Source organism: Magnolia sinica, chromosome 12 (assembly GCF_029962835.1).
Source record: "Magnolia sinica isolate HGM2019 chromosome 12, MsV1, whole genome shotgun sequence".
NCBI classification, from domain to species: Eukaryota; Viridiplantae; Streptophyta; class Magnoliopsida; order Magnoliales; family Magnoliaceae; genus Magnolia; species Magnolia sinica.
Window position 1 is genome coordinate 38,988,284 of NC_080584.1, and position 14,357 is coordinate 39,002,640.

A 14,357-nucleotide genomic window follows, 5' to 3' on the forward strand; every position below is an offset into this window, starting at 1 on the left:
TTTACTATTTCGGGTAAGTTTTAATTTAGTTGAATTAGGACTCATTATTAGGGTTTTGCTTTTCTTTATAAGTGATGTTATCAGAAAGTTTGAGCATTATTGATTAATAAAAAATTTGAATTTCCTTTTTTTTTTTCCTGGTGGATTCAAGGTTTTGCACACTTGAGGTAGACGGTGATCTTCCTCATTACACCCTTCCCTGCATCAAGCTCCCACCCATGCCACATGTGGCTGCATGTGGATGACAGGGCTACCCACACGTGGATGTAATAAAACTCATAAACATCTGCTCCGAAGCACAGGGAAGATTGATGTCAGGTCAAAATCCGGTTGCCAAACCTTTCCTGAGAAAATAATGACTGGTTTCAAATGATTGGTGAAAAAGGGTTCGTAAGCCCACCCCCAAAATGTTGGGAACACTAGGGAGATAACTAACGTCCCCACCTTTACGGGGATGAAGGACATGTGGGACAACATATCAACCATCTAGATTGTCCATTATATTGATACCACTATTAACAACCCATGGTGCAAAAATCAGACATATTAGTTGAACTGAAGTGTACAATCGAGTGGAGAACAAATAGGTCCAATCATCATCTCTACTAGGGTACAATGTATTGGGCTTGAATATGCTGGCCCCTTGGGAATTCTTCGAGCTCTAGCAGATGGAGCAAAACTACTTTTCAAAGAGATCTTCTACCATGTTGAGGAGATATTTGTCTATTCAGTATTGGATCATCTGTAGCAGTCATATCAATTCTACTAAGTTATTCAGTAAGATGAAACATCTATTCATTAGATCCCACCATGGATTGTGTATGGTTCTAGAAGCAATTTGGTTAGATGGTGCTAACCATCTAACCTACGGTTTGCATAGGGACAGACAATTATAACAAGAAGACCAGCATTCATCTGGTGGGCCACATTGTAAAAAACAATGAACAGCCTCCGATCTGATTCAATACATGTGTGGCCCACTTGATGAGTGAATCAGCCTGATTTTTGTAGCAGGTGATCTTTTCATGGTGTGGCCAACTTTTTGCGTAGGTGGATAATGGACACACCTTGTTGGCACTGATGCGGTAGTTGTTTTGTAACTTAGCAGCCTGACTAATTGTCTTTAAGCATTACTTAGGGTCACATACACATATGATGTTTGAATTCGTGGATCATTCAATACTTTGAAAGCTTTTATCCATGATTCAACCTAATGGATTCCTAGAGTCTTCACCCTATCCCAGATGTTGCATACACTGTTTTATTGGATCACAGTAACTAGTTCAATGAGGGTGTGTTTGGATGGGGTAAAAACAGCGGCTAACAGCAGAAAGGAAATAAAAGTGTTTTGATTATCCAATGATGGATTCCCAAGGGTTCTATGGCACCATTGAACCATGGATTCCGTTTTTGGGGATGTTGTTTGGATAGCAAGTAGTAATCACATTTTGTGAGACAATACTCACCTTGTATCTTCTTGTATCTTGTGCTGGGGAATTGACTATGGAAAAGTGTAACGATTACTACATGGAATCCACTACTATTTTTGTTATCTAAATATAGTGAAATGCCCCATCATGGGAAAAGTTTTCCTTTTCCTTTATTTTCTTTTGCTTTCCGTCAATCCAAAGTCCCCAAGTGGAAAGGACCACATTGCCATTAACTGCCTTGGTCTACATAATAAGTAGCTCGTAAATTGTAGTTACATTCCTTTTCGGTCCAACTTGAAGGTAAGCTAGTTGCAATTAGGATACTAATTAGCACTTCACTGCGAATATTTCCCTTCACTATTTCATCTTATTTTAACTAATGTTTTTGAATGTGCATCCAAATGCTGGTAAAATGATTTTCTTAATACTGAAGAACGGCTCCTTCGTTGAGGTTGGACAGATCAAGTCAACAGGCAAGTCTTCACCAGTGAGTGGCTACAATGAACTTTGCATGTAAGGCCACAACCTATACCTCAAAGTAGGCGTCACATGCCTGGGTATGTGGTAGCTTTGAACTAGTAATATCCTGTTCCAGATCTAATCATGCATACTGACGCAGCCAATCCTTTCAATGATGAGAACTGTACCCGAAAGTACATTAATGAGGTGGGTTTGAATATTTAGACTTGTAAATTTTCTGTGGGGAGAAATAACTCTACTTGCTCAAATTTGTTATGGAGCCTTGGGGGTTGACAATGTGGTGTTTTTTGTTTTTGTTTTCTTTCTTTTTTCTTTTTTTGCCCACATGCTATGGTACTTCAGGCTGTTAGTGCAGAGAAGCAGTTGTGGACATTGATCCACTCTAGGTCTCCATTGGATGTTGATGTTCTGGAGACTCACCGGAAGGCCCGTTCTAGCTATGAGAACACTGTCTTGTTTGATCATGAATTTGCACAACTTCATGATATTGAACATGCTTTGTGGAGGCTCCACTACAAGCTTATTGACGAATTCCGCAAAAGGATACAGGCAGATGCTTTTAGCGGAGATTGTATAGACTTGGATACACCCCATGAGGCTGCTGTTGGGAAACCCAAGAGTGATCATCTTCTGGAAGGATTTAGAACTTTCCTGTCAGAAGCTACTGAATTTTACAAGGAATTGATTGAAAAAATCAAAAAAAGAAATGGGCTTGCTAAGGAACTTTCAATTTTTAAGGAAGATTGTTTCTCAAATTTCCCAATGTCAACAGAAATGCAAAGATGCCAATATTTATGCCACCGATGTTTAGTTTGCCTTGGAGATCTTGCTCGATACAATGAACTCTACGGAAATCGTGACATTCAGAATCGTAACTGGTCAGTTGCAGCCAACCACTACTTGAGTGCATCAATCCTCTGGCCAGAGAGCGGAAATGCTCAGAATCAGGTACCAGATGCAACTTCCTGTTTTTCTTCCTTCTCACCTGGGAAGTCCTGGCTTCAATGTACCATGGTGGCTTTATGCTTCTTTGTTTAATCTGATTCGAACTCTTTGTGACATCATCTGCAGATGGCTGTCTTGGCAATATACATTGGTGATGAACTCCTTACTATGTATCACTGTATAAGGAGTCTGGCAGTTAAAGAGCCCTTCCTCAATGCTTGGGATAACCTTATTTTATTGTTTGAGAAGGTATGATTCTTCTTCTTACCATATTATGTGCATTGGATTTTCCCTTTACTTTTATTTTAATTTCAGTTTGCACTACTTTATTCCATCTTTACTCTATCCTGTGGATAGACTTGGTTCTGGTAATATCTAAAGCAGAAAACTAGAGTAAGTGCTTCTTGCATGTTTCTAATGCTTTTCAACAGTCCGATCATTTGTATATTTTGTGAGGCTTTATTCTTTAAGATACAAATTGGGAAGAACATGAGTGTACATTTTGTGAGGCTTTGTTCTTTAAGATGCAAATTAGGTAGAACATGCATGTAAGTTGGTACACAATAACGAAACACTTCACTGAAATGCATTCACTACTTGCAATATACAAGTGCCAGTTGACATCCCAACTGGAACTTTTCAGAACTATTTGACCACCCCAGATGTCACAGAGTGCAAATGTGACATTGTGACTATCATTGTGACTCTCATTGTAGTCCTTAGAATTGCTAACTTGGTGAGTGATTATTCTTATTGCTCATTACCACTATTGTCTATGCCGAATTCTGTTTTAAAAATGGTGTTCTAGTACATACGAGGGCAATTATGTATTTTATATTGCATTTAAATATCTTTTGAGCAATTTTCACTACCAGGAGTTGTTAAATTTGATTAGGACAATTCAAAAAGGGTTTTGCTAACGTCCCCACCTTCATGGGGACGTTAGTAATGTCCCTTAAGGTTTTAGATGACACATGGGATGATCTTTCGTCGATTTATACTGTTCATTCATTCATACAATTATGATCGAGTCATGCTGTCAAAATCACACTAATCGGATGATCCTAAATATCCAATGAAGGGCATAAAAAATGGGCAGTCAATTTTGAGTGGAGAAACATAATATATGTCCAATCATCATCTTGAAAAATCTATTCAGTAGAACCCACTTTGTATTGTTTATGATTCCAAATCACTTTGGTTTGATGACAGACAGTGGTAACAAATTGCCTTATAAAGGGTTAGGATCATCTGATCAGCATGATTCTTTCACCATGCTTGCTTCCAATGATACTATTGTTGAACCATCCCAATTGATGATTGGGTGTTCCATGTGTCATTCGGAAGGTTCAGGGATGTTGACCCGTTAAAAAGTTACCCATCATTAGTTACCACGTGTCTTGCATTCTATTGTGTACACATTGTACATCTTTGATTCTTGAATTGCTCACTATTTGCTGCATCTATATCTGCTTGCTATTTCCTTGTACTGTATGCTTTTATTGGCATTAGCTACTTAGTCACTGTCTTTTATGATCTTGCAGAATAGATCGTCTCATTTATATCCCCTTTCTAAAGAGACTGCTACTTTTGATTTTCTTAAACCATCCGAAAGAATTGCGACACAAGTAAATGAAGCATCTGGCATTAAACAATCAAACCACAAAATGCCGGGAGCCAGTGATGATGTTGTTTCTTCTGAGGGGACATGTTTATGGAACCTTGCTGTTCGGATGATAAGCTTCTTGTTTATTAAATCAAGGTAAATCACTTCTGGTGAACAGGGTAGTGGCTATTTCAGTTTTTGTTTTCGGCTTCATTATCTTCTGCTACATCATTGCTTCTGGTATTGCTTAGATGTGTTACTTTTCTACTGAGTTATTTCCATGTTTCTTGTAGACAATCTTCACTATGTATGTATTTCATTGCCTACTCCTTTTGTTCTCTCCTTTGCGCACTAAAGGCTTAGACTCGCCTCGCCTATTCTTTATATATATATATATATATATATATATATATATATATATATATATATATATATATATATATATATATATATATATATATAAAATTCGGCTTTCATTTCTCTTCTTTTCTTTTCTTGTATGGTCTAATGCAGTCTATATGACCATCCATACATTAATTAATGGACTATCCATCATGAATGGATAAAAAGTAAAAATAAAAAATAAATTAAAACAAAAGAAGAAAATAATTCTGTCTTTGGGATTCTATGATCGAGCTACTGATAATGCGGTAAGGCTTTGTTCTTTGATCCATAATACCATCTTAAGCTTGATTTCAATTTTGTTCTCCTCTTTTGTGATTACTGTTGGAGAACCGCGGAAGCACACAGAATTGAATCAAGCAAAGTATTCCAATTGCACAACTAAGATCAAACACAAACACACCAATTTTAACATTGAAAAACCCTTGTGGGAAAAAACCACGGCACAAAGTGACAGATATGTACTATGAAAGCAGAAAATTACAAGAGATAGAGATTACCCAATTCGAACAAGCCTCGAATCACCCAAGCTACACCCTTGAAACCCTAGGAACGAATTAGAAAGTTCTGAGATACCCCACATATATAGCCTTTTGAGAATCACAATCAAAATAGGAAACAAATTCTGCACTTACGTAGATCTGCATATACGCTCGATGACATCGACAGTTTGTTGATGACATCGAATTCCTTCGATGGCATCGAGGAATCACCAAATCGTTTCAACGACAAAACGTGGATTTTCTGGATTTTTCCGATGGCATCTTTGATGGGACTTTTGACAGCATTGACAACCTGTCGATGACATCGAAACCCATCAATGTCATCGAGCATGACACTAAAAAGTGTCCAGCAACCAACATGAGATTTTCGAATTTTCTCAATGGCATTGAGCAGTTATCGATGGCATCAACATATCATTGTTGAAAGATTTGAGACGTCAACAACAATCTCCACCATGTCTTCAATCTTTAGTATTCATAGCTTTTTTTCCTCATATCTAATTATGCCTTGCATCATAGCTCCACCATTGCCTCTCGTGCATCCTGCATCTTCCTTTCTATCGGCTAACCAACAACCTCTGGCCTAATCTAAGGACCTATGTTTACTCCTGTTGGACGCTCTCTCGAAGACAAACACGTACACACCCGTGTCCGATGGCCTACACAAGGACTTTGATGTTCTACATAAGAACCAATGTCCTACACAAGAACCTAGTCAAGTTTAACAATTCAAACTCTTACATTCAATCCTACACAAAGAGTGTACATGGACTCTTGCACTCGACAACTTGTCGAATTGAGCCCCTTTTGTAGTGTCTCCTTGGGTTGCTCGATCGATGCTCTCCCGTGCTTAAATTTGCTCTCCTAATAATGATGTCGAGCGTCGTTAATGCTTCAGCTCCATGATCAAACACCTTGCTTACGATATTTCGATATAGTGACGAAGGTGATAGGAGGTAGAGTGAATCTCCCACAACTAATGGAAGTTATAAAGCCTAGGGATTCACCTAAAAGGGTCTTCTGGAGGATTTAGACAAGGATATACCCATAGAGGTTGGGTCTAAATTCTAGAGAATGGTGGAGATTGAGTTCATCTTCAATCTTGAGGTTGGAATTTTCATTAGAGTGGTAAAGCTCAAGAAGATAAATCATATCTCATGGAATATGAGACTTAGGACATGGGATATGATTGAGGACACCTAAGCTTCATTTTCACCAAAAACCCTCTCAAATGCCCAAAGATCGAATCTCCTTTATGATGGGGACATCACGTGCACACGCGCATGCACGCTGCCCCCTATGTGCGTACACAATGAAGAGGAGGGCCCCACCATTAATCTGGCTCGATGACGACGTCCAGGGAGAATCTCTTAGTTAAAAGACGGAGTTTTGGTTCAAGAGAGTGGGCCCGATAGTCAAGTAAAGCCCGTCATGGGATCTCATGATCGTGGCCCACTAGTTGGATTAAGTTCATACTTTAGGTTTTGTTTATTTATATTAATTAGAACATCATATGCTTTAGATTTCTTTATTTGGTTTTTATTTTATTTTATTTCATTGCCAAGTAATTGGTTTTTTTTATAAATAGGCACCCCTTGTATTTCTTTTGATTCATTGAAGTTTAATAAAAAAATCCTACAAGTTTTTTTTTTTTTTTTACTTTCTGAGTTTCTGAGTTGTGGAAAAATTCAAGTGGGTGCGAAGCTCTCCTTTTTCGAAGGGCTAACTACCCTGGTGCGAAGCCACATTTATCCTCATCTGCCCTTACCCTTTATCATCCATATTTTCCCCATTCTACAGTCATCCTCGCTTCGAATCCACCAATTTTTGCAGCAAATCATCTCCCTATAGCTAGTTTCCAGAATTTGGCCCTGCAAGAGGGCTGAAATGTCGGCGGAGCACCACACACAGACCACATCTCATCTCAATGTGAAACTTTGGGGTTTTGCAGCCCAGGCCTGGTTGACCAGCCCCAAGATAGTTATTTTTTGGTGCATGGGCCCCACATACATGCGGCTAGCCACCAGCGCACTTGCGTCAGGCTCCAACCATTGTCCGCACGCGGAGGTTCTCCTCTGGCTCAGGTTTCCTTCTTCTTTTACTCTCTCATACTTATTTTTTATTAACTCTAACCCTAGATTGCCCTCAATCCCCAATTTCTATCCCTTTTCTCACCCTAGGGTTCCTCGATTTGAAATTGGTGAATTCCTTGGATTAGGGATTGATTGTCATGCATGTGTGGATGATTTCTATTTCCCTTTGAGTATTGTTTGGTTCATAATTTTTATTGATCCAGTCCTAACGTGTGTAGGCCTAGACCCACATAGATTCTCCTTAATTGAATGTTTGGACTTTTGTGTGGGATATGGAATTTGTGTAATTGTTTCTAAACTAACGTGATCTTAAGCCTAAAATCTTGCATATCATATCTGAATTTCATGTCCTGCATCACTTTATAAAGAAATTGAGTTCCAACGATCATAAAACGGGCAGAAACGGCTAGTTTTCGGTCGCACCGAATTTAGACAGGAGTCGCTGAACAGACTTGGGCACTTTCGTCGTAGCAAAGGTGGTCTTCGGTCGCACTGAAAGTGGTCGCCGATGAGACCGAAAGTGGCACTCGGTTGCAGCAAAATTACCTAGAATTCTGCCCTAACACCATCTTGTTTTAGTCGTTTTCTGTGGAACCGAAGGTTGCTGAAATTAAGTAGTTTTTCCAGCAACATGGGACCTCTAAAGCCAATCTAAGGATGGTCAATTTAGGCTCCTATGGTTTAAGGGATGATCAATAATAAGTTACCAATTAGGTTTAAGATCATTTAGAGGTTTAGGTTATTTGGACTCAAGGGTTAGGGTCACCAAGGCACTGCGTTTACCTGTTATTTGCTCTTTGATGCTCCACTTTTACTTATGTCTTCGGTCTTCAGCTTCCAAGGGCTCAACGACGCGATTGACAAATAAGGTGCATAAATCAGTGCACTAACAAATAAAAGAACCCGTCCTTTGCCTTTGATTTTGATCTAGACTTTTTTTCTCTGTCTAACCGAGATTGTTCCACGGATTTCCTATGTCCCTGACCCTCTTTCGTGAGTCCTAATCGCTTGACCTCTTCCTCATTTCGTTGGAAACGAGAGCCGCGGTGATCTCTTCCAACTTTACTATATTTTTCCCATACAACAAAGTAGTGGCGTGATGGTCGTATGATATGGGAAGCAATGCTAGAAGTAGCACCACTTTGTCTTCATCCTCGATCATCATTCCGAGCCTTAATGACTCGTTGCATACTTTTGTAAACAAGTTTATGTGCTCTAGGAGATCAGATCATTCCTTCACCCGTAGCCCGAAAAGTTGTTTCTTCACAAACAACTTATTTGTGAAGGACTTCGCCATGTAAGGTCTTCTAGTTTCTTCCACATTTCCAGGGGAGATTCTTCATCCAGAACATTGTCCATGACTTCATCTGATAGGCATAGACGGACTCATAGCCTCCTCATCGAGTTCGCTCCAGTCATCATCCGACATCTTCTCTAGTTTAGTCTCCAACAACACCTTGCTCAACCTTGGGATGTTAGAATATCCTTAACCGTCCGCTACCACAAATTAAAATTGTTCTTCTCATCGAATTTTTGTATATCAAACTTCGATCCCGACATCTTCGTTGAATTCCAAAATGTCCTTAAACCTGATGCTCTAATACAACTTTGTTGGTGTTCCTGCTCTTATCTCACACCACTAAAATGTGATCCTGAGCCACAACAAACCGGATCAACCCTAGATCCGTGAGCTTTGCGGAAGCATGTTCAACGAAGATAGAATGATCACAATAAATAGAATAACCAATAAAGCAATTACATAGAATACTTGATATTTTACGTGAAAAACCCTTGTGGGAAAAAACACAGCACAAAGCGATATAAATGTACCATAATCAAAACCTTAGAGTTTACACCACTCACCTTCTTCGATTACAGAAGCACCCACTGCCCCCCCCCCCCCCTTGCGATGTGCAACCCTAAGAAAACACTAGCCCCTTGAGAAAATCCCTTCTCAAGCCCTACCAAGTATTTAAAATCCTGTCACCTCGCAAACCCTTGCCCTTAGAGAGAAAACACTCGTAATGACAAAGCCCTAGTCGAATTCGGACTGAATACCCTGATTTGCACTAATCTGCATAATCCGTTCAGTTGGACCAAATGGGAGCTTCGGTCAAACCGATTCACATTTTTCAGTCGAATAAAAAACGTGCGTATCTTCACGTGTGCAAATTGAGAATCCACCCGATTTTCGGTGGGACCAAAAATGGATCCGGTCGAACCAAGACAAGGCTTCTCTGCATAGCAAATTGGCAGAATCTAAGGCATCCTGCACAACAGTTCCGGCCTATGTTTAGTGCTCATTAGTAAAAGCCCCCTTGGATGGGGAAATGGTCTCACCCATGACATTTTTAAGTCTTTTAGAGAGAACTTATGATTTGTAGAAATTTCCCATCTTTAGAGAGAACTAAAGTTGATTGGACAAAAATTCAACACCTCTGCAGTCCATTGCTCTTAGGTATAAGTGAAACTATAGTGTTACCTCTTTCATGATTTCATATGTAAATTGCTGTATGATTTCATGTATAAAACTGTATTGCATACAGCGTATGTATTCAAGTGATGCACGTAATCCTACCCCCTAGTGCACCAGATATTGGAGGAAGTAGCGGACCACGTACCAAAGCGGCCCATGGTCCAGGTAACCATGGTACTGATGGTATGAGCTGGTAGCATTGATACATTGAACACTGTCGCCATGCATCGGGGACACGTCCCTGTTTCATGGCCATGAATGCCTTGATTTGGGGACTCATCCCTGTTTCATTGCATCACCTTGATTTGTTCTGCATCAAAATCTCCTTCCAACCATATTCACTTATCGTGAGGAATAGTATCAAAAGAAATGCCATCGAGCAACAGGTGCTTACTGTCCTCCACATAGAGGTCATAAAAAACCTTACTGCTTCAATTTCAATTGTGTGCACAAGCAGGCTAAGCGGGACCTATTGTCATCCTCCACCATCCTCTGTCCCAGGCACCTAGAACACCCCTCCGCTTATCTTTTGCGGGAGATCAATTTAAAGCGCAAGTAATATTTTGTTGATGAATCACTGTACAGCTATGCTAAGTGCTATTATTGTTTCATCGCTGCATATCAGAACATCAAAGTTGCTTGATCACCAAATAATCTATTTGAAGCAGCCACACCCATCCATTGACACTTCATTGAGATTTGAGCCTCCTTTCTACTTGTGTTGTTGCATGATATTTACTTGTAATAGGACTGTATTATTAAGTCCAGTCAATATATAGTTACTTGTGTATTTAAATGATAGGGAACTTAATTGGCTGTCATTCACTTTCAATTAATTCTTGGGCTGTTGATTGACATGTATCTTTTGATCTATTGCAGTTTGGAGGACTTCACTAGCATCTTTTCCTCATTTGTAAGTGAACTGCAAGCTTTATTGTCACTTGATGATTCAAAACTAAAGGCAGAGCTGGAGTCCTATCAGCACATTGGACGCAATGCTGCTATCATAGGTCCTCTCCGAATGCTTCAACTCGTCTGTGCACTCATTTTCTCTGTCCATTCCTTGGGTGAAAACCAGAAGCTGCAAAGGCCAAAATTCTTGGGGGAGATAGATCAGCCTGTCTCAGTAGAGCTGGCACTGACTGCAACTCTCATATGTATTGGCCGTCTCATGCAAAGATGTGCTGCAGCTAGTCCTGTGCACCACAGTCCCCTCCTACCTGCTATCCTTGTGTTTTTGGAGTGGCTCGTAGACTGGCCAGATGTAGTAGCAATCGATGAGGCTGATGAAAAATATGCCCGTGCAGTTGTTTACTTCTCCAGCACTTTTGTAGACCTGCTGAACAGAATCAGTGAAAGTGAGGGGATTAGCAACGGGTCTGTTAGTGCGGCTGAGTCTCCATTTTACCGTAGTGCCCTGTGGGAAGATTATGAATTACGAGGTTTTGCACCCATTGCTCCTGGCCATGAACCATTGTATTTCACGCGTGGTGATGATAATGGCAATCACCATCATCATCATCATGCCCGCATTCATCGTATCTTTGTTGCAGCTATGAAGGCTGCGGATAATAGTAATGGGTCTGTTGGAATTCGGAAATGGATTTGTTATGAAAAATCTGAAAGAAAGTTCTATACGGCACAATCCATGAAAGCAGACTTGTTGGATATATCACCTAGTGGATCCATGAAAGAAAACAAACTGCAGGCTGATGTGAAGAGTTCTTCCAAGTCGACACATCAGAATACGTGTGGCAACTCTAGACATGTAGAAGAAGAAGAAGAAGAGATTGTATTCAAGCCTACTGTAAGAATTTCTCCAGCACCACTTTGTGTTCCTGTCAATGCGAATCATGAACTGTTCGTTGAGGGTCTGCACAAGCAAATTTCAGCTTCTAGTGGATGTGGATCCTCGTCACTTATTAGGCTCCATTCAAACATAGCCATCACAAATTCCAATACATGCAGTAAGACTCCCCTTGCCAATGATTCAGTATCCAGCCCTTTGTTCCCTTCCGATTTGAGCACTCCCTTCTGTTTTAGTGGACAGACAACAACAGACAGTTTAAGGTTTGGGATAATGGACAATGGAACAGCTGGGCTACCATCTCAACTAGACAGGGCCCCCTCTCTCAGTGCATGGGGCCTTAAAAGAGACAATGCCGAGGTTGCTGCATTGGGAGATGCACTGCGGGTGAAAAATTCTAGTATCAGATGTATTGACGGTTTGGGCAGTGATGTCAAGGAAATCTCTTCCGAGCACCTGGGTAGCAGCCTCCCAATCAATGGAGCCATGGAAAGATGGCATGAAAGAGAGCTACCAACTTCAAAGGGAAACTATGTCATTGGTCATGGATACACTTCTTCTGGCATTGCTGCACCTCCTTACTTGGCCCCACTGCCTTCTGCACCACCATTATCAAATCTATCAGAGGATGGAATCTCGTCATCATGTAATGGTAATGATATGATGCAGCACATTTTGGCAACTTCAACGATGCTACAGGATTCAATGATGGACAGGAAAGGCATGCCAGGCTTTATCGATGCATCCTCACCACAAGTAAACAACTACTTTCACTCGAAATGGATTAGAGCTCTTCAGGGCCCATCCATGTGTGATTCTGGCCTTCCGGGGTACAATAGATATACACCGCCAATTTTCCCCGCAAAGGTGGCAGCAGATGATGGGCCATGGCTTCACCGGCAATGGGACAATTTCCATCAAGACCGCCTCCATGATCTGTTCTGGCCAGTAGGTAGATTTCATTTACCAACCCATACTGGAAGGTTCCAAGACCTTGACGTTTCCAGGTTTCCCGCTTATGATAGTTGGGCAATGAACTACATGGATGGCCCACCTTTGCAGCCTCAAGTCTATGATGCTGGTACTCAGATGATGGATAGATTTCATCATGGTGGTTACCAGGGAACAAGCTGTTATGGCCATGGTGGCATGGTAGACGAAATATCAGAGAGGCAGCTGCTTCTGCAATACCTCAAAGAGAAGGAGTGGGTCTTGCAGCAGCAAGGGCCCACTCAACTTAGAGGTTCCTCTTAAACAACTGAGAATATGATATCAATAATCCAATCGGAAAGACGGGGGAGGCTACATGTTCAAGCAATATCTTAGTTGACATGTATATATGCATTATATGTATAAACAAAACAGGTGACCGTTTCTGGTCATGTATTTTTACCACTGAAAATTGCACTTTGATTGATAGTGTAGACAGCAACCAGTGTAATTGGATGTGTGGATCTGGCCTATGTGAACCAAGCCCTTGTATGTCAGTATCTGCAACTTTTTCTCAAACAGCATGTGATTGAGTACTGTATCTTTTGTTTTTTGCAATCTTGTGTGTGAAGTATTCCGGACCAATAGATTACAACTTCATAGTGGGAGTGTTTGAATTAGAGGAGTGACCAAATATAACTACTAGGACATGCATTGTTTATTGCAGTATGGTGCTAAAGCTTGTCATTACATGCCATGAGATTGAGAGTGATTCCCAAGTAACTAATAGTTATTTAATTATTTTTATATTGGAAATTTTCAATTTTATAAGGAAACTTAGTGGTGGAATTATGATGGATAAAAAGCTATTAACAAGAAAAGTTGATGTTTCAAAGACTAACAAGGGACAAGAAATGATGAGAATTTTGAACGACATAGAAATATTAAAAAAGATTGTTAAGAAAGCAGTGAGGTTAAACTTCATTCTTTTGATGATCCTTATAATAGATTGGAGATGACAGAAGGTGAGAGATCTCTTTGAACTAACAAAAATGAGAGAGGAAGGATAGGAATTTAGTTCAAGTTAGATGGTTAAGAGCTATGACTTGTGGATGCTGGTAAAAGACAATGTGGTCAATGATAAGTGAAGAAGTTATTTTTAGAACTTGCAAAATGCCAACCACTCAAAACCATAGAGATGGAAGGTCTCGGGTGTCTGGATTTAGGAGCCATAGTCTCCTTTCAGAGAAAAGATTCTTATCATGGTTTCATCCCTAATACTTTAAATAAGTTTAGGATTGATATCAAAGGATAATCTATGCACTTACAAGTTACAACAGGGGACCGTCAGACAGAGTCACTCTCAAGTGTTTTCATGCTCAATCCGTATGTCAAAATGAGTTGAAATTTGAAACCTACCTCACTAATTACCTGGCGCACCACCAGAAAAATCTTAAAGCCTAAAAGCCCTGTGTTTTATTAGGGTTTCGCCCCTGTTAAGACAGAAAAATCCTGCTATTCATTAGCAGATCTACCGAGTTTCAGCCTACTATCGGATTTTCTATGATTTTTTTAGAACTCGGATTGCCCTAAAATTTTACAGGTTTGTTGAGGAATAAGTTTGTGACTCCTAGAAAAATTACAAAAATTTTTAGCTTCTAATCTTCTCAGTTTAACCATATTCC

General features: G+C 40.1%; 1 protein-coding gene across 1 annotated transcript; it reads left to right on the plus strand.

The window, feature by feature from the left end:
• The first annotated feature begins 135 nt into the window (after positions 1–135).
• LOC131221241 (nonsense-mediated mRNA decay factor SMG7-like) lies at positions 136–13,273 on the plus strand. The gene is made up of 5 exons (XM_058216438.1): positions 136–2,096; positions 2,253–2,858; positions 2,982–3,104; positions 4,400–4,617; positions 10,815–13,273. The coding sequence occupies exons 1-5, from the start codon at positions 2,034–2,036 to the stop codon at positions 12,994–12,996; spliced, it is 3,192 nt and encodes a 1,063-aa protein (XP_058072421.1). The 5' UTR covers positions 136–2,033; the 3' UTR covers positions 12,997–13,273.
• Positions 13,274–14,357: the final 1,084 nt, after the last annotated feature.